Consider the following 21,306-nt stretch of genomic DNA (forward strand, 5'->3'; position numbering starts at 1 on the left):
TAAATAAAATGTATATTTAAAGGAAACCAAACACTGAGTTCATTTCCACAGTATTTAGACACACAGCAATTTCCATTACCTCTTTATATCCAAAGAAGAAAAAGAAAAACATACCTTCGGACCCTATGAGTCAGGTCGGACAACAGTATGAACTTTTAATTTTTCTTGACCACGCCCGATAACCTATATTACTGTTTAAAATAAAATTCGACTTAAATAACAAAATTCATGGCCCTTTACACATGGCTGAACCTGTCTCTATAAGAGGAAAGAAACTTGAACTAAAGGATGTTTTCTGCCTGTTTACGATTAAAGTAACGAATAGATTGCACTCAAAATTCATGAATTTACAGCATTGTAAGGTTGCTTTAAACAATCTCTTTAACTATAATGTTACGATTTAGTTCAATACAAGAGGAGGCGGCGGAGGGAAGGGGGATGCATCCCTTGACAAACCTCAAGTCTTAATAATCTGGAATGGAAGCAAAGCTGTATCCTTCAGCACCCCTCCAAGAATAATATGCTATCCGAGTCTCGTAAAAACCTGCAGCATAAAAGTTCCGATCAATAAAAACAATATCAGTCAAACTCTTTTGAAGTTTGACAATAGCTAAAGATAGCATCGAAGCAGATCGTTAAGAGGCTTTCAAAGAGACATCAGAATGATGGTTTTTTAAGTTATTCAATAAAAACTTCGCCTGGAATGCCACAATGCCACAGTTGTATTTGTCATGCACTTTTTGGTATGTAATGCCTCTCACAGTAATGTCCGTTGCAAATGGAATCATACTGAAATAAATATAAGTGCGTCTGATCTAATGCATATAGTTTTCCTATTATTGCTTCCCGAATAAATGGTCGTGACGAAATTAATTTTAAAGGAAATCAAAATTTGGAAGTTCCATAGAAGGAAGAATTTATTTTCTCCCACTCAAATTCCCTCAACTTCAAGGAAATAAAAGAAAATTTCTCATACCATTTCCCTCCATCCAAACAAAGGGGCTAAAATCATCTAATGCTGCTCAACTCTTTCTTTTTCTTTTAAAATATTAATGTTCCACACCCATGTCCAATGCATACCTAGAAATGGTTGGTATATGACCCTCTAAGTACGCTCCGAATATATGGAAAACTTCAACAACAAAAAAAAAGATACCTAGAACAGATACATGCCCGTATCCAACACTCACACCCCCATCCCAATAACTTAGAGGTCATCCCCAAGTCAGTAATACATGAAAAACAAGAAATGGAATGCCCTATGGCTCTATAACCATAAATGCAAGGGTCATATGCTTTAGCAATATCATAACTAGATCCACCCAGGTCCAGACACGTGAACAGCATACATGAAACAATTAAAACAATGATTTCACAGCAAGCTCTATACTAGTATTCAATAATTATCCAAGGATGATAAACAACTTCCCTCCCTGAGAACCCAGACTAATTTCACCATTACATAATAAAATATCATTAACCATCAGGTACTAAGGAAACAAGTTAAGCATAACTCTGAAAAATGATTTAAATTGTTAAACCCAATCACCAATTCAACAGTTAGACATACTTTCAACACCATCCAGTTAAAAACACATTTTGTCGAATCAGTTGCGTACCTGGAAGGAAAGTAAGAATTCCGAGGACTAGAAGGCCATATGCCTGCGACTTCTCTCCTCCCATATGCCCCGAGAAGATGAAAAACGAAAGAAAAAGAAGCAAGCACCCCAGACAAAGCAGAAAGACTGCAAGGACAATGGATTTCCATGGGACTCTATCAAAGGCTTTTGGTGAATAATCAAACCTTGGGTCGAAACGCCTTCCACCATGATAATCATCATCTTCATCAACAGCTAAAGGACTGTAACGAACATGACGCCTAGACGACATAATAGTTAAACAGTCAACTGTCTCCTAGAGGATCCTTTGCGGATAAACCAGATTCGTCTAAACACACAAAAAGAAAGACAAATTTGCTAATCTCAGATGTTAAATAAATAAGTTATTAAAGAAAATATATTGCTCGAACTCTTCATTCTTCTTGAAATAATTGTGTCTGACACTTATTTCTGACACGTGAATATAGGGATATGACCTACAAAGAGCCTCCAAATGCATGAAAAAATAGTATTTTCTACTATATATTATTGTTTAGTAACCAAACAATCGGATCACCACTGAACATCCAAATCCAAATAACCAAGCTTAAGAAACATAAAATCTAGCAGTAGGTACTAATTAATTCAATAAAATCCAGAATAATTAACATCAAAGTTGCAGTTCTTCTTTATGGATGATTTAGCAGATAAAATAAAATCAATTAACAACCAAAAATTTTCTCCTTTTTTCAATTTTTTCCAGCAGTAAAGATCATATCTTTGAGCTATGGATTAAATTGGGTAACTATTAAATACAATAAAAATAGAAATTTAAATGACCCAGAAACTAATATCCGCGTGTAGTTCAATTCTCAATAAACCCAGTTGCAAACATATCTTATCATTTCTAAAAAATTGATAACGAAATGAAAATATAGGAAAATTAACGATACAAAATAGATGGAGAAAGAAAGGAATTACAGACGATACAAAATAGATGGAGAAAGAAAGGACTTACAGAGGAGAATAGAAGAATTTTGATCGCAAATCTGCACAATAAACGAATAAAGAATCAGAGTTATTGAAACTTCAAAGCAAATATTCAAGATCGGAAGCGATATTGTGGGATTTTCATTTGTTTAACATGATATGACGTAAATACCCTTTGTACTTCTTTTAATTACGAAAAAGTCTCTTAAAATAGACATTTTATGGGTAGGCTAAGTGATAATTTTCCCAATTCTCTCATTAGAAATTCATATTTGTCTTGTACGGAAATAAAGTCTTCGTCTGTTATTTTTACTTGGCAAGCCTTTGTTTATTTGAGATTAGAAGTGTTTATCAGCAGGGTTTGAATCAGGTCTAACTAAAAATTTAGGCATGTTTGGTTTAGCCTAAAAATTTAGTTTAAAATTTTATCTAAGTCCGGTTCAAAAAAAATATTAAAATTGGGATCCAACTCGCTTGAATTAATTTTTTTATTTTTTATATAATTTTTAAATATATATAACACATAAAATACTAAAAAATATTAAAATAAATATTTCTCAACAAATTAGAAAAAATAAAAAATTTATGTATACTTAAATAATACTAAAATAGATGCAACTTAACAAACAGATGTCTTTAAAATAATAACAAAACTAACAATAAAATAAATGTTATATAATATTTAAATAATAACAACAAAATGGTAGGAACGTAATTGTGAAATTGTAGTAAAATAAGGAAAAAACAACAAAAATAAATAATTTTTTGTCATTTTGTAAATTCGAGCCGAAGCTAGGAGAAAAATTCTTACCCGAGACTTGGCCTATTTAAAAAATGGGCATTATTTTTTTGTCTAACCCCATTTTTCATATATATATTTTTATCCAACTCCTTCCACTTTTCAGGCAAGCCAAGTGACTCAGTCCATGAGTAAGTCTATTTGAGACTTTGAAATGAAACATTTTATTTAAAAGACCCTTTAAATTTAATTAAATATAAAGGTATGTTTAATATATATTTTGAAATTAATTAATAATAACAATAAATTAAAAAATGTATGATGTTAAAATAAAAAGAAATTTAATTTAATTGTGAGTAAAATAAAATTTAAATGCGTATATACATTAAATTAAGAATATTAAAGGAATACAATTTTTATTATGGTATTGTCATCAATTTTGAGTTGGTGCTGATTTAACTTATGATACCAACTAAATCGACAAGATTATTAATACTATAAATTTTATCACACGTGCATGCTTGTGAAAACTATGAATTTAACTCAAATGTTTGTTTATAAATAACATATAATAAATAATAAAACATATGATTTGAAGCTAATTAATAATAACACGTGAAATATATACGATGTTAAAATGAAAATATTATATTAAAATTGTTTATCATAGTGTTGTGATTAATCTTGAGTTATTGTCGAGTTAACTTGTAATACAAACTCAATAGAATACATTAATATACATTAAAATATATATTTACAATTACTAGAGATAATAAAGTGTGTATAATAAATTTTGAAATGTATAAAAAATTAAAATGAAACTTTAGTTAAATGGTAAATTAAAAGTTTTACTAATATAATTTAGGGTAAATTACACCAACTATCACCCAAATTTGGGGTAACTGACAAAACAGTCACCTAGGTTTCATTTCAGTCACTTAACTTTCAAAAAGTAACAAAACGGTCCTTTTTGTCGTTTTTCGTCACAGACGTCACAGTAAAATGACGTAGCAGGTGACGAAGTCCTTGTTGTCAACCTTAAGTTTAGCTGGCCGGTTACTAACACTTTAATAATAGTACCAGCACCATTTTAGGGTTTGAGAAAAAGAAAAAGAAGAAAAGAACGAGGAGGAGAAGAAGAAGAAGGAGAAGAGGAAAAACGGATATGCCTGAAGTGTTTCCGGTGTGCTATTGTGTAAACCCAGCCAAATTAAACACGTCTTGGTCCAATGACAGCCCAGGTAGGAGGTTTTTTGGGTGTAAGAAATTCAGCAGTGGATTTCGAAAACCATGTCGGTTTTTCAGCTGGTTTGATCCACCATTGACGCCCCGTTTAAGAGTTGTGTGTTGGGTCTGCTGAAAAAAGTGAAGACATTAGAGGATGAAAGGAAGGAGAGAAGAACCTGGTTTTTGGTGCTTGTAATTGTTACCGTTTTGTTGTTTTCAAAACCCTAAAAATTATTTTATGTTAATTGAAAACCAGCTTATGTTTTGTAATTTTGTTGCTGGTAACTTGTTACTTATGTTGGTATAGATGGCTGCTGTTATACATGGCTAACCATCTCATGTTGTTTACAAACACTTGAATGAAATGGAAAATTTTTGTTGATGACAAATTGTGTTGGAATATTTTTGTTGCTTAACATGTGTTAAAAATAGCTGCTGGTATACATAGTTAACCAGCTCATGTTGCTGTTTACAAATTGCTTAACACTTGGTATACATGGCTGCTGGTTCGAAAAGATAACAATTGATATACAAATTGCTTAACAGTTGGTATACATAACTGCTAGTTAGAAAAGATAACAGTTGATATACAAATTGCTTAACAGTTGGACAACAATTAGCATGGATAAATTACTCATATATTAAGGCCAAAATGTCAAACTGTTTACAAAAGGAATGAGGGGCAAAATATTGCCAAATTTTCCTACAATTCATTACAATTGAACAAATGTGAATTGTAGGAAAATTTACAAAAAAAATTTAGTGATGATGCCTAAGTTTATCAACAGTAGAAATCATAGGCAAATTTCTCAAAAAATTATCTACCTAAGTTAATAATCAGTAGCAGGCAAATTTACACAGTTTTAAAAGGTTAACAAAATGCAGTCTGTTCACATCATCATAAATGGTCTGTCATGGATGACTCTTGAGTAGAAGGCATCCATCTAACAGTGGTTGTGGTTGATTTTCTCTTTAATGGGAGCTTTTGTCTTAGGGCAGCTTCTTGATGAGTTGGGGTAGTACGTAACTGAGTTGGGGCACCTTGTTGAGTTGGGGAACCCTCTTGCTAACTTGGGGTAGCCTGTTGCTGGGTTCGGACACCAACTTGATGTCTTTTAACCTACAAGAATAAAAGAAATGTAAAAAATAAACAAATTCATAGATAGAAGTATACTATAAGTTAAGGCAAATTACTTACTGGAATGTTTTGGCCAACTTCCCCTTTACAACTCCTCTTATCGTGGCCTATTATTTTGCATTTACTGCACCTCATCTCTACCCCTCTCTTACTCAACCTTTCTGTTGTTTGTGGTTCATCAGGTTCTTTCCTCCCCACTTTAATAGGTCTGCCAGGTGGCCTTCTTAGTGGAGGAAGTAGTATTGGTAACATGTTTGACAATGAGACTGGACTTACAAAGTTGGAGTAAATTTGAAGCTAGGTTTGCTTGGTGTACCAGGTTTGTACATAGGTCTCTGGGAACTCATTTTTTAAATGAATGACAGCTAATGCATGCATGCAAGGGATGCCAGTGAGATCCCAAATCCTGCAGGAGCAGGAATTCTGAACTAAGTCCACCACATGCTGGCTGCCTGACCACATTCAATCTGATACTTGTCCCCACCAGCATGTGATGGAACACACGTAAAAAATAGTGAGCATGCTTGGTGAAAACATACAATGACACACAACCCCCCTAAAAAAGTCGTCACTACATATTAAAAAAAGTTAATAGCTTTCCAACAATTAGTGCATGTGATCAGCAACATTAAGTCAGAATATAGGCATTAGAAAGAATGTTTACCTTAATGAATTTTTTATATTTTCATCCACATTTTTCTTGATCTTTGGGCACAAAATTCCTTTCTATTTGTCACCTTCTTCTTTCTTCTTGGCAATAAGTAACATAATCTTGGTCCTTACTGTTTTCATCACGGTCAGAATAGGTTTACCTCTTGCTTCCAGTATCATCTGTCCATAAACCACATAAATAATTAGTGAATTGCTGATGATCAGTAAGAAACATAAAACATAGGGATTTACCTTGTTAAATGATTCAGATAGATTATTCACCAACATGTCAGAATGGCTCCTAATTGAGAAGTGAGACCTTGACCAGTGAGTAGGGTTCTTCTTCTTCAACCAGTCATAAGCATGCTGATTGGTTTTTCTCAGTTTATCCATGGTATCATCGAACTCCCTTGTAGTGCTTGCTCTGGTAGCTTTCCAAAGCAAATCTTTCAACTCCTTCGTTTGGAAACCAGCATTCTTGAAATTGGAATGTAGGTGTCTAACACAGTGTCTTGTTTCTGCATTAGGAAACAACATACATATTGCTTCCAAAAGTCCTAGCAATTAGGAAAAAAATAGTTTAATTCTTTGACAAACCCTAAATAGAAACAACATAAAAATATATATATAAATAGAGTTTTACCTTTTGTTTGTCAGACATGAAAGATATCTGGTACGAGCACAATTTCCAAGTCTATTGCAAGCAACTCCAATAACCAAAGCCATGATGCTTGGTTTTCACTTTCGATAGCAGTATATGCAAGTGGATAGATGCCATTATTTACATATATCCCAACAGCTGCAAGCAAGTAGCCACCATGGTAGCCCTTTAAGAAACATCCATCTAAACTTATTATCCTCCTACAACCAGCCCTATAGCTATCTTTGTATGCCTGCAAACAGACATACATCCTTTAAAACAATCTGTTATCCAAATAACAGATTGTTGTTGTTCCCTCATTTTAGGTCCCAACCTCCAACAAGTACTCATAATTCTTCTCATATTGAGCCTTATGAGCTTCTTCAATTAATTCAAATGCCCTAAGTTTAGCCTTCCTACATTTGGTTAATGAGACCAAGCAACAAAAATCTCTTTTGACATCTTGCTGTAATGATTTCAGAGAATAATCAGAATCAGCAATAAATTTTTCTTTATACTGTTCACCTATCCAATATGAGGTTACATTCCTATTTTATAGACTTTAGAACAAGTATGGTTAGGGTTTGAACTCCTAATTTGCCAAGTCTGGTCAGTAGGGTCATTAGGGTTTAGCCTAAAAGCCCATATGAACCAAGAACATTTTTCATTACAAACTGCCTTTAACCTTCTTAAATCATTTTTTGGAAACTTAATAAAATAACTATTCAACCTACCATACTAATTGGCAGCTTCTTTTAGACTATCTTTAGACTTAAATAACATTCCAACATTAAGTCTAGGATTACTCATGTCACTCTCTAAGTTAAACTCGGGCCAATTTTGGCCATCTGAGTCAGATTCTTGTGCACTATCAACCATACAGAATCATCACTATCACACAGTTCATCTACTTCTATACCATCCATGTCTAAACCAACTAAACTAACTCTTTCAGATGCATCACTATCACTACCAGACATCACTACCAGACATGTTTTCTTCATTCTCATTAAAATTTTCATCAATTAAACCTGCCAAAAAAAGTACTCATCAATAAAGGCAGACAATATAGGCAAACACTTTAACCATTTATGTCAAAGAATAACCAATACAAAATGCCCAATAATTTAATACAAACACTTCTGTCATGCACATGGCAGACAACAACCAATACAAAAAATAATTTAATAATGGCAGACAACAAACACAACCATTTTTGTCATGTATATAGAAGGCAATAACAGGCAATAACTAGTTTGATAATGGTAGATATACACAATATACACAATAAACATCATGACAGATATACACAATAAACATCAGTTTGATAATGCATTCATACAATGGCAGATATACACAATACACATCAATTTGATAATGGCATTCATACAATGGCAGAAACAAACAATAAACATCATGCACATTGCATACAATACAAAATTGAAATAACCCTAAATTGAAATCCAGATCGAAATCAAAATCAAGTTCTAAATCTAATTTGAGATCAAAATTGGAATCAAAATCAAAATCAAAATCAATGAGTGTTTAAAATTGAAATCAAAATCGAAATCAAAATTGAAATCAGAATCAAAATTAAAATTGAAATAAAAATAACCCTAAATCGAAATAGCAGCATTGAAATCCAAAAAATTTAAAACTAAATGCAACAACTTACCCGTTAAAGTGGGTGTAACACCACTGGTAGCTTCTTTTCTATTGCCATTGTCGCTAGCAATAAAAAAATTGAATGGTTTCTGGTTCGTATTCTTTTCTCCCCAAACAAAATAAACAATTGTACCCTAAACCTTATACCCTATTAATGGATTATTGAACGAATTTCTAACCCTAAACCCTTCTTAATCGATTTCCAATTCAGTTTAAACCCTAAAAAACCCTAAATCAGGATCAAAATTTCCCAAATCGATTTCCTTTTTCTCCTCTCCAAATCCCCTTCCCTAATTTGTTTCTAACCCTAAAACATTACATTAACTCATAACCTTTTACCCATTTTTTCTCCTAAACCCACCCCAATCAGCCGTTTCATGAACGTGGCAAGTTAACTTGCCACATCAGCTGGTTAACTTGCCATGTCAGCAATCCCGTTAAAACCCTAACGACAATCGTTAACCGGTGACTATTTTGTCACTTTCTAATAACGTTGGTGACCGTTTTGTTACTTTTTGAAAGTTAAGTGACTGAAATGAAACCTAGGTGACTGTTTTGTCAGTTACCCCAAAGTTGGGTAACTGTTGGTGTAATTTACCCTATAATTTATTTGTGTTCAAATTTTATTATATTCATGTTTTTATTAATTTTTTAATAAAAAATTTTAAATTACCCTCAAATAATATAATAGGACATTTCTCACTTCAGTAAAATATTTAATAAATAGTATAAATAAATATATATATATATATAACTATGGAGATAATAAAAATTGCATAATAAAATTAAAATGTATAAAAAATGTTAAAACAAAGTTTTATTTATGTGATAAATTTAAAACTTTACTAATATAATTAGCTTGAGTTCAAATTTCAATATAATTAGCTTGAGTTCAAATTTCATTACATACATATTATTTTATTTAAAACATAAAAAAAAACTAAAGTATTTTTAAATAATATAAATTATTAAAAATACAAAAAAAACTTCAAAATATTATTAACTGACTTTAATAAGATAGATATTCTTCAGCATCCTAGTTGAACTTTAAACTGAATTAGTTCCTTCATTTTATTTGAAAAATTCATGTGCTTTTTTACAATTTCGTACAAGTTTCATAAATTTTCTATGATATTCTTATTTTTATAGTATTTTTTTCATTTTTGTATTATTTTAATATTTTAATAATTATTAATAACTTTTAGTAATTTTTAATTTTTTTCTAATTCTTTTTAGAATTTAAAATATTTTATATTTTTTATAAATTTTCACTTCAACAGTCACATCATCCATTTTTTCATGCACAACAATTATCACATCATTCCTTGGTTTGATGGAGAAGTATAATTTTGACAATCCAATTTTTTTTAAATTGTTTTAATTTTTTATTTAAAATTTTTCTTATTTTTAATTTTTAAATTTAAGTTTTATTAAATAACCTTAAAATAGATGAATAAATTATTATTTTTTAGCTTTGTTTATGTGATATCCATGTGCCAGTATTTAATTATTTTTAAAATTTTTAAATTTCAAATAAATAAGTAAACATATTTTTAAAATGAAAAATTTTAAAATTTTAAAAAATTAATTAAATATTAATATATTATTCACGTGATAATTCACATATACATCGTGTTAGAGTTACTGTTAAAGAAAGTTAGTTGTTAAGTAAAGTAGCAGTTAGTTTGTTAAAGAAGTTACAACAGTCTCACTCTGCTATAAATACGTGTATCAGCTGCATGTGTAATTCAATGAATGTATAATAGAAAAACCCTACTCTTTTGTATTTCAACATGTTATCAGAAGTCCATTTGTTCCTAAGGTGGTTCTGACTGCTTTCGTGGCTCTACCATCCAGTCCGTTCGTTCTTCATCCTGCTACTTCCATAATGGCGTCCAGTGCTGCAGATAACACTGTAAATAGCAGATTGTTTTCTACCAAGAAAGCTAGTATCCTTCTTGATGATTCCAATTACCTTTTATGGTGACAACAGGTGCTTTTGGCAGTTAAAACCTATAAGCTTCAAAGCTTTCTTGATCTCTACATTGTTCCACCCTCTCAGATAGTTACTGGAGATGATGGTGAACTTCAAGAAAATGTTGAGTTCGCCAGGTTCGAACAACAAGATAGTGTCATTGCCTCCTGGCTCTTGTCCTCAGTGAGTCCGGGTGTGCTTCATCATCTAATTGGTATGGATACAAGTGCCCAAATTTGGAATGCTATTGTTTCTTTATATGGCAGTCAAACTGCCTCTCAACTGATGTTCTATTGTCGTGCCTTGCACTCACAACCAGGGATTTAAATAGCAGTCCGTTACCGAAATAGCGGCCGTTATATAGCGGTAACGGCACCGTCCGAAACCGTTATTGCCGAAACCCGCTATACCCGCAATACACAATAAGTAATGTAAAATTCACGACCGCGATACCCGCAGTGACCGCAATAGCGTCCGTTATGTCCGCGACCGCGACAAACGCGACGCGACCGAAAACGCAACCGCGACCGCAATTTAAATCCCTGCTCACAACTCAAGGGTGATCTGTCTATGAAGAAGTTTTTAATGAAAGTCAAGTCCTACTGTGATAATCTTGCCAGCTGCGGGGAAGTCATACGTGACCATGAACATGTCACTGCGATTCTCAATGGACTACCCTCAGAATATGAGTCCATCGTCTCAATCATTGTTGCTAGTCAAATTTCTTACAGCGTTCAAGCTGTCACGACCATGCTAATTGATGCCGAAGCTCGACCACACATTACAGTGGCTGAGATTTCTAGCTCTGTCAATTTTGTGCCTCAACACCAACCAAAATCTGTTTCTGACAATTCTACACCAGCCTATCATCCCTCCAACTCTCGTGGACGTGGCCGTGGTCATTCTTTTGGAGCCCGTGTTCAGTGTCAGTTGTGTGGCAAAACGAGACACCTGGTTGATCGATGTTATCACAGGTTTGATGCCTCTTACAAAAGCACTGGCTACCGACCTTCTTTCCAAGCAAATATGTGTTTGTATACGCCTGGCTTGTCTCCCTGGGCAACGTTTATTGTGCACTCTATGCCTCCTATGCCTTCGACTCCTGTGCACTCTATGCCTCCTATGCCTCTGACTTCCTCATCAGGCTGGTCCTATCCGACTGTCCCTATGCCAAATTAGACAAATCCGTTTCTAGGCACCTTCGTACAGTCTGCTCATACTCCTGCACCCACAGTAACACAGCCTCATGCATTTCTGACTACACCTGAAACTGTAGGAGACAACACCTGGTATCCCGGCTCGGCGCTACACACCACCTTACACACTCAGCTACTTCTCTTGATGATAATAACACAGTGAGCCAGGTAATGTTTATGTCGGAAACGGTAATGCTCTCCCTGTGTTATGTTCTGGTCAATCTTCTCTGCTTACTAAAACGAGACCACTCCACTTGAAATCTCTATTGTAACACCCCAAAACCGTGGCCGTCACCTGGATCGAACACGAGGTGTAATCTGGCTTAATTCATCACTTATACAACTCAAACAATTTATTTTAAAACTCCCAGACAAACTGTCAGTCTGCGTTATAGTCACTTAAAAATTCGTATATTGAGTTCTGAAACTCGAAATTTAATTCCACATTTTTTTCCTGAAACTAGACTCATATATCTATCTACTAAAATTTTTCCACAATTTTTGGTCCATCCAATTAGTACAATTTATTAGTTAAATTCTCCCCTATTTCAGGGTTTGACTACTCTGACCTCTGTGTATTACTAATCAGATATCTCTCTGTAAAGAGATTCAATGACTATGTCGTTTGTCCCTAATAAAACTAGACTCAATAAGGAATCTTTACATATAAGGTATGACTTCTAATTATCTGTGTAGAAATTATGGTAAATTTCCAAATTCGGAACAGGGGATCCAGAAATCGTTCTGACCCTGTTTCACGAGATTTTAAATATCTCATACAATATAGCTCATATTCTTGTTTTACTTCTTCCATGTGAAAATAGACTCATCAAGCTTTGATTCCATAATTTATCCATTATTTAATTCCATTTCTACTATTTTTAGTGATTTTTAAATTTCACATCACTACTACTGTCTGCATCTATTATTAGAGTAAATTTTACCTATTAGAGTAATTTAACAAACATATCACCAAGTACGATCATGACTAGCCATGCCAAGGGCTAATCATTACCAAGCATTTCCTTACTACTCAATAACCATATCATGAGTGTAACACCGGAAATGATTAGCCATGACAAACAGCATAATAATCAAATAGACTTTAACTATTGCTTATAACTAAGTACCATAAGACCAAATCCAACTTAACATTTATGCCATTTTCGCATAGCTAAAAGTATACATACCAAAGTTCAAACACAACATAATAGCCTATACATGCCGAAATGTTCTCTTAGACCAACTAAGAAGAAAATACCAAAAAGTTGCAAGCTGGTGTGATGACTTCAACGATGGTCCCGAGCACACAAAAATGGATCAAAGGAACCTAAATAAGTGACAAATAAACACACCGAATGATTATATAACTCAGTAAGTCATAAGCATTACACTGCTGTCCATTTATAAAATATCATAAAAGAAAACAAATAATGCAAGATTAGGTACTCCATCCATACCGACTATGCTACAATTTCACGCACGTTTATCATTACATGCTCTCAACTAGCCAAGCCTCCATTGACATCTCGTATGATATTCGATATGATATTTGATGCATTTCCTCACATCATTTTATTTTCGTTTAGATTATACTAATAATAGCCTTTCATCTATTCCACAATAATCTTATGTTCCTAACTTCAAATATAATCACCACATAGATTCAAGACTTACAAAGCTCAGTTCCAAATATAAACATAACGTCTATTCCTTATGAACTCAAAATATCTACTCATTCCGCTGTCCATGATTTACTCGATAAATTCGCACACTTAACGTTAATAATTATTCGAAAATATATAGTAAGTCCGCACACTTAGTGCTTAATAGTCAAACTCGCACACTTAGTGCTATACAATTAAACTTGCACACTTAGTGCCAATCTCATTATCGTAAATGTTTATACCCGCACACTTAGTGCCGAAATCAACAACTCAATACATCTCACTTCTTTTCTTTTCTTTTTTTACAATCGATAATGTTCTCACTACATGCATTTATATATCATCCCATTCGGCATAAGTACATAAGTATTATGATTATTTAAATCAATACGAAATATATGCTTAATAACTTACCTTGTGTTGGGTAAAACGGTTCCAACTCGGCTACTCGATGTTCTTTCCTTTGCCTTTGCTTGATTCTCCTTCTTTAACTTTTTGAGCTTAATCAATAAATTAACTAGTTTAACCGTCTTGCTAAATATTTATATCAAAATATTAATGATTTCGTATCATAGGAGATACATGACTAATTCTTATCTTCCTACCATATGTTTTTGAGCTATTCGGCTAATAACCATATGCTATCACCCTACTATCAATAATCCAATCACACATGCATATATATATATGGCCGAATGTGCAAAGCTTAGACTCAACATCACCTATGCTCTTAATTTGATGGCCGAATATGCATACATATATATATGATATCAACTATACTATCATCTTTAATTCACCTAAACACAAAATTTCATCTCATGAACACTTGACCGAATTTTTCCTAATCTAGCATGGCTTCACATCTATTTGTAACATCCTATAAATCCACATATACCACATTTCTACATAAATTTTCTTTTACTTTTCCACTACTTCCATTCACAACATCAAAAGCACCATACACTTAGCATTTACCTCTTCCTAACCATATGCCATGTAAGTCCCGTTTTAGGTAGAAAATTAACATATGGGTTGTAATAAGACATTGGCTACTAACTAGATTTTCACAAGAATTTAGTAAAAGTAACATAAATCCTACCTTAATCAACCCCTTTTGAGTTGGCCGAATGTCTAGAGCATTTCTTCTTTCCTTCTCCTAACTCACGGCAATTGCAAGAAAAGAAAGAAGATGAATACTCCCTCTTCCTTCCTTATTTTATTCATCTTTTCTTTTTAATTCCTTTTTTTAATTTATTTTAATTGCTAACTAATAAAAGAATTGCATTGAAATTCAACCTAGTGGATGGGCATCATGGCTTGGCCGGCCACTACTTGGGTTTTTGGGCAATTTGACATGCAAACCCAAGTTTCCTCACTTTGTTATTATTTGGTCCTTACATATCCCCTATCATATTTTCTTAAGTTCCCAACTAAGTCAATCACATGAAATTCACATTTATAAGTCTAAATTAAAACATCAAATTTTCACACATGCACTAATACACAAAGAGGATATGCAACCAAATTTTTAAATAAATTTTGGGACTCGGTCTTGTGGCCTCGAAACCACATTCCGACTAGGGTCGAATTAGGACTGTCACATTTATTTACACCTAGAATAACCAAAAACTTCTCTCTGTGTTAAAATTCACAAGAGATAATCAAGTAATGTTTGAGTTTTTTCTTACAGAGTGCCAAGTGCGTGACTTACGGACCAAGGAAGTGCTTCTTCAAGGCTCAGTATACCATGGACTGTACAAGCTTCATTTACAAGATGCGCTCACAAATGGCCAGGCTATCCGCAAAGCTCGTTATCTTACTGCCAGTACACCAGTTCCTCTAAGTGTGTAGCACTCTAGACTAGGGCATCCTTGTAAAAACATATTGCTCAAGGCGTTGTTACATTGTACTGTGTCTGTTGATGACAATAAAAAGTTTTTTAATTGTGTTGCTTGTCATCTAGGAAATGAATGTAAGCTACCGTTTCCTCAGTCCATGTCACAGTACAGTGCTCCTCTACAACTAGTGATAGCTAATGTTTGGGGGCTAGCCCCTGTTCTGTCCAATGGATTTCGGTATTATGCGGCCTTTACTAACGCATACAGTAGGTATACATGCCTTTATTTTCTGCATAAGAAATCTGATGTGCTCAACGTGTTCACACTGTTCCACAGGCAAGTCGAGAGAGCTCTTAATCTACAACTTTGCACTTTACAAACCGATGGTGGGGGAGAGTTTCAAATGCTCAAACCTTATCTAACTTAGCATGGGATCACACACCGGTTCACATGTCCTTATACATCAGCACAAAATGGTCTGGTTGAACGCAAGCATCGTCAAATAGTGGAAACAGGCCTCTCCATGTTAGCCCATGCTTCCATGACTATAACCTACTGGCATGATGCCTTTAGTAGTGCCATATACCTCATAAATAGACTACATTCATTTCCCTTAAACCATATTTCCCCAAATGAGAAACTTTTTCAAATTAAACCCAACTACTCATTCCTTAGAACCTTTAGCTGTCTTTGCTTCCCAAATCTCAGGCCATATAATAGCCATAAGCTTCATTTTCAGTCCACTCCCTGTACCTTCTTAGGATACTCATCCTTCTATAAAGGGTATCGATGTCAAGCCAGTGATGGCCGAATACACGTCTCTCAACATGTTACTTTCTATGAAACCATCTTCTCATTCGAAAATGTCATCACCAAGCCTATCTCATCTAAACCTCCAATTCAAACCAGTTCCAAATTACTCGTCCTATCTCATCAGCCCAACGAACGTCCATCATCAGTTATTATGCCTACCAATCCTCCATTATCCTTACCCACCAACTCTCCACCCAGCTCACCCGCACCAACACACTCAATATTCATTTCCCCTATATCATCATTTTCCCCTCCACCTTCTACTACTCTCGAAAGTCAGCCAACCCACCCTCCCCATCCCTATCCATATTCAACCTCTCAATACTGTCCCACACAAGACACATGCTATGACCATCCGCAGTAAAGCTGGTATATTTAAACAAAAAGCCTATCTGAGCGGCATCCTATGTCCAACTCCAGTCGACATTCATACAGCCGTGACCCATCCTTGTTGGCAAGATGCAGTAGATGATGAGCTGAATGCTCTCGTACGCAACAACACCTGGACTCTTTGCTCCCTACCACCACATCGTAGAACAATTGGTCATAAATGGTTGTTTAAAGTCAAACAGAAAGCTAATGGCACTATAGAATAGTACAAAGCTCGGCTAGTGGCGAACGGGTTCTTCCAACATGTAAGAACTGATTTTCAAGATAGCTTCAGTCTAGTGGTTCTTGCGGTTACCATCAGGATTATTCTAGCGGTTGCTATTATGCAGGGATGGCCATTGCGCTAAGCTTATGTCAATAATGTGTTTTTAAACGGGAAACTGACTGAAGAGATTTTTATGGACCAGCCACCTGGGTTTGAGGTACCAGGCTCCAATGGTCAGAAGCTAGTATATAAGTTGAACAAAGCCCTGTATGGTCTGCGCCAGGCCCCTCGTGCGTGGTTTCACACACTCAAGCATTCTTTGATTAGCAAGCTTGAGTTTCATGCTTCGAAGGCCGATCCGTCTTTATTCATTCGCACATCTTCAGCTAGTCACTTACTGCTTATGCATATGTAGACGACATAGTAATCACTGGCAGCTCAAGCCAGGATATTGATAGTATGGTGCGCCAGCTTCATAGTCAATTTGCCCTTAAAGATATAGGTCAACTTAGCTACTTTCTAAGTATTGAAGTTCAGTCTATTCCTCGAGGGTTGTTCCTCAATTAAAAGAAGTATGTTCAGGAAATGTTACGAAAAACAGGAATGGAAGGCGTAACTGCTACACCTACTCCTATGGTAAGCTCGCCTAAATTGATGACTGTTGATGATAGTCCAGCCTTTACAGATAGTCATCTCTATCGAAGTACTATTGGCATGCTTCAGTATCTCTGTATTGCAAGGCCTGATCTATCGTACTGTGTCAATGAACTCAGTCAGTATATGAACGCACCGAGTGACACTCATTGGCGGGCTGTTAAACATGTCCTACGCTATCTAATTGGGACTATGGAGTATGGTCTGTGGTTCACTCATGGTCAGTTCAAGTTGGTCTGCTACTCTGATGCAGAACGGGCTTCTTCAGTTGAAGACAGGCAATCCACCACAGGGTATGTTGTCTATTTAGGCTCGAATTCGATTGCTTGATGTTCCAAGAAGCAAGCAGTGGTTTCCAGGTCATCCTCAAAAGCTGAATACCACAGCTTGGCAAATTGTGTATCTGAACTGCTATGGGTCAAACAGATGCTAGAAGAAGTTGGTATATCCATGAAGCAAATTCCAGTGGTCTGGTGTGATAACACCTCCACGGTTTCTATGTCCGCCAATCCAACTCATTATGCACGAGTCAAGCATGTTGAGATTGATCACCATTTTGTTAGAGAAAAAGTACTTGATGGCACCCTGCAGGTTAACTTTGTACCATCAGCTAGTAAAGTTGCTGATGTGCTTACTAAACCTCTCGCTTCCAAGCAGTTTACAATGCTCCGCAATGCTCTTAGGGTCACGACAACAGATCCAATTACTAATTTTCAAAAGATAAAAGGACCAGGAGAATGTTAGAGTTACTGTTAAAGAAAGTTAGTTGTTAAGTAAAGTAGCAGTTAGTTTGTTAAAGAAGTTATAGCAGTCTCACTCTGCTATAAATACGTGTATCAGTTGCATGTGTAATTCAATGAATGTATAATAGAAAAACCCTACTCTTTTGTATTTCAACACATCGCGTTAGTAAAATTAACAAATATAATTTTTAAAATGATTTGAAAAAAATGTAGATTTAATAACTAAAAAATAAAAAAAATTTAAAAATTTAAAAAATTACAAAGTTGAAGTGAAAAAATTCATTATTATTATTATTATTATTATTATTATTTTCATTTCACAAATAGGCAAAACCCCTTTTTAAGTTTGTCCACAAACTCGGAAACATCTATGGCTACGCAATTTCTAAAGCTTTTGAAAAATCTTGAATGGCTGTCTCCTATTGTACGAAATTATATTTATTTTATTTTTAAATATTTGATTTGATTTATATAACAGAATTACAATTTGGATCTATTTGATGATTGTGGTTGTTGATTTGATTAATTAATTCCATTAACTGATTTAATTAATTGATTCTATTAACTGTTTATTTAAAATTGTTTAGTAAAATTTAGTTGATAGTTGAAAACTGATATGTGTATAAGGATATAATGTAACGACCCAAATTTTAAGATCATCGAAAAATTGAAATTTCGGGTTATAATTTCCGTAAAATAAATTCGTAAATATTTATTAAAAATATTTACGAAGCTAGTAGTGTAGTTAATTAGACTTTGGTTAAGTGAATTAGCTTGAATTAAGGTTAATTTAGTGAAAGGACTATATTGAATATAGTGTAAAAGTTTAATTGTAGAATAGAGAAAATTCAAGGAATTAAATTAGCAATTAAGCCATAAGGTGACAAATGTATGGTAAAAATAAATAAAATGTGTAAAAATATAAATGGTACACATGTAATAAACAAGTGTATTTACTTATATTATAAGAAAATAATAATAATAATTAAAGTATATTATAATAATATAATATAATAAAGTAATTAAATAAAATGAAAGAAATAATGAAAAACGAAACAGAGCAGGGAAAGAAAGAAAGGAAAAGGGAAAGAAAAAGAAAATGAATATTTAGGGTTTTAGAGTTTCAAGCTTGATTGGTAAGTTAATTTGATTCCTTTTTTTGTAATTTTGATGTCTATGGAATCCTAGGAAAGAATACTACTTGAGTTATATTGAAATTTAGAAAGTTATTGAATTTTTAGATGTTAACTAAGTTGAATAAATGGAAGAATTAAGTGTTAATTTGATGGAAATTCAAGTTAGAAGTGGGAGAATGATTAAATTGTGAAAGAAAATATAGGTCTTGCAATAATAGGGATTGAATTGAGAAGATGTTATAATTAGTGTTTTATGTTGAAATTTAAGAGTTGGGATAGTTTAAAATGATAACTGAATGAAAATATAGGATTTATTTTGAAGAAAAAGAATGGTTATGGTGGAAGGACTAAATTGGAATTTTAGTAAAAGTTACATGGAAATTAAAGAATGTGTTGTTAAATAATATATATTGATAATTTTAAATGTTAAATTTTATGTAGCCAACGTAGCACCGGAAACATTATCGAAAAAGGGAAAGGAGAAAGTGAACGAGGATATTGAGTAAATTCGAGAAATTCGGTTTGTATTTCTATAAACTAAATTTAATAATTATTTGTTGAATTTATTATTTAATATGAATGGTAAGTATTATTATTATGGTATTGAATTGAATAAAAATTCATGAATTATTAGTGATTATTGATATTGAATTGAATATGTGAATAGTATGTGAATATTGAATGAAAATTAAAAAAAAAAGTATATTGTATTGAAATTGAATTGCATGTCCATTGATGTGGAAAAGTGTATTGAAATGAAACTAAAAATTTGAAAGTTTTGAAATCCCTATCAACTGTATTGGGCTAGTCGGATATAGTTGGCATGTCATAGGATTGGAAGTGTTCAGGGATATTCCGACTGTGTGTCGATGAGACACTATATGTGTCGACTACTGTGACTGTTCCGGATTCGTTCTGAAGAGGTACTCTATACCTGACTGTGACTGTTACTGTTACTGTTACCGTTACCGTTACGGTGTATTTTGGCTCCGACCGATGAAACATTGTATGCTATCCCAGTGTATGGGTTGGATTCGTGTATCCGTCCAGGTTCGAGTTATGTTAATAGGGGTAAATGAAAGTACTAAAGACAAAGACTGACTGCTATTGATTATGTGACTGTAACTGTTATACAAATATTGAATGATATTGAATGATAAGAAAAGTATAAAAGAATTGTTTAAATACTTTTAAGAGCTATAAGTTAAAGGTAAGTGATGAAGCTAATAAGATTATGAAGTTAAAAAAAAAGTTATGTTACAATATATATACATAGCTTATTATTATTTTAAGTATTAGTTTATAGAAATACCACTGAGTGCATATTCAGTGTACGGTTTGTTTCCGTGCCAGGCTAGGTACGAAAGAAAGCTAAGGACTCAGCTTCCAAGCCGATCCAGGACTCAAAGTGGTGAATACTTTTCTTTTGGTAAAATGGCATGTACCTAGGTTGTTAAGGTGTTATTTTGTATATGATAGTGTATAAAAATGAAAGTTATTGAAGCATGGTATAAAATATGCATATTTTGGAAGTTAAACTTGCATGAGTTAGACTAGTATTTTAATGTTGTACAATTTTGATATGAATTGTGGTACATAATTCTTAAGAGGTATTTAAGTGAATGAATGAATATTTGTTAAGTTTGAATGGCATAATGAATGATATTTGATTTAAGAACTATTAGTATAAGTTTGGGCATGAAATAGATGTGTTTAGCATGTAAAAATAGCTTAAAAATGGTCAAAAATCATGTTTTCACACGGCCAAGTCACATGGGCGTGTGCCCAGGCCGTGTGAATAAGTCAGAATCTGCCCATGGCCTAGCCCCACGGCCATGTTGAGCCCCACGGGCAGGCCACACGGGCATGTTCTAGGCCACACGGGCGTGTGCCCCTATCTTTAAGGAAAATTTTTCAAAGTTGTCGGTTTAGTCCCAAATCACTTCTAAAACATATATTAGGCCCTGTAGGCCCATATTAGGGACTTTATGATGAAATTTGTTGAATATTGATTTGGAATGTAAAGTTTATAACTCAGTTT

At 33.8% G+C, this 21,306-nt stretch overlaps 1 protein-coding gene across 1 annotated transcript; it reads right to left on the reverse strand.

Annotated features, from left to right (window-relative positions):
- Window positions 1-302: 302 nt before the first annotated feature.
- LOC107924761 (transmembrane protein 230) lies at window positions 303-2,898 on the reverse strand. Its single transcript, XM_016855341.2, has 3 exons — window positions 2,617-2,898; window positions 1,620-1,947; window positions 303-544 (listed from the first exon to the last, which is right to left on the reverse strand). The coding sequence occupies exons 2-3, from the start codon at window positions 1,888-1,890 to the stop codon at window positions 465-467; spliced, it is 351 nt and encodes a 116-aa protein (XP_016710830.1). The 5' UTR covers window positions 1,891-1,947; window positions 2,617-2,898; the 3' UTR covers window positions 303-464.
- Window positions 2,899-21,306: the final 18,408 nt, after the last annotated feature.

This window comes from Gossypium hirsutum, chromosome A11 (assembly GCF_007990345.1).
Source record: "Gossypium hirsutum isolate 1008001.06 chromosome A11, Gossypium_hirsutum_v2.1, whole genome shotgun sequence".
NCBI lineage: Eukaryota > Viridiplantae > Streptophyta > Magnoliopsida > Malvales > Malvaceae > Gossypium > Gossypium hirsutum.

Coding starts and splice junctions, on each gene's coding strand:
- LOC107924761 (XM_016855341.2), bottom strand. CDS start 1,890: ATGTCGTCTAGGCGTCATGTTCGTTACAGTCCTTTAGCTGTTGATGAA. Junction 545..1,619: donor AATTCTTACTTTCCTTCCAG/GTACGCAACTGA, acceptor TTTATGCTGCAG/GTTTTTACGAGACTCGGATA.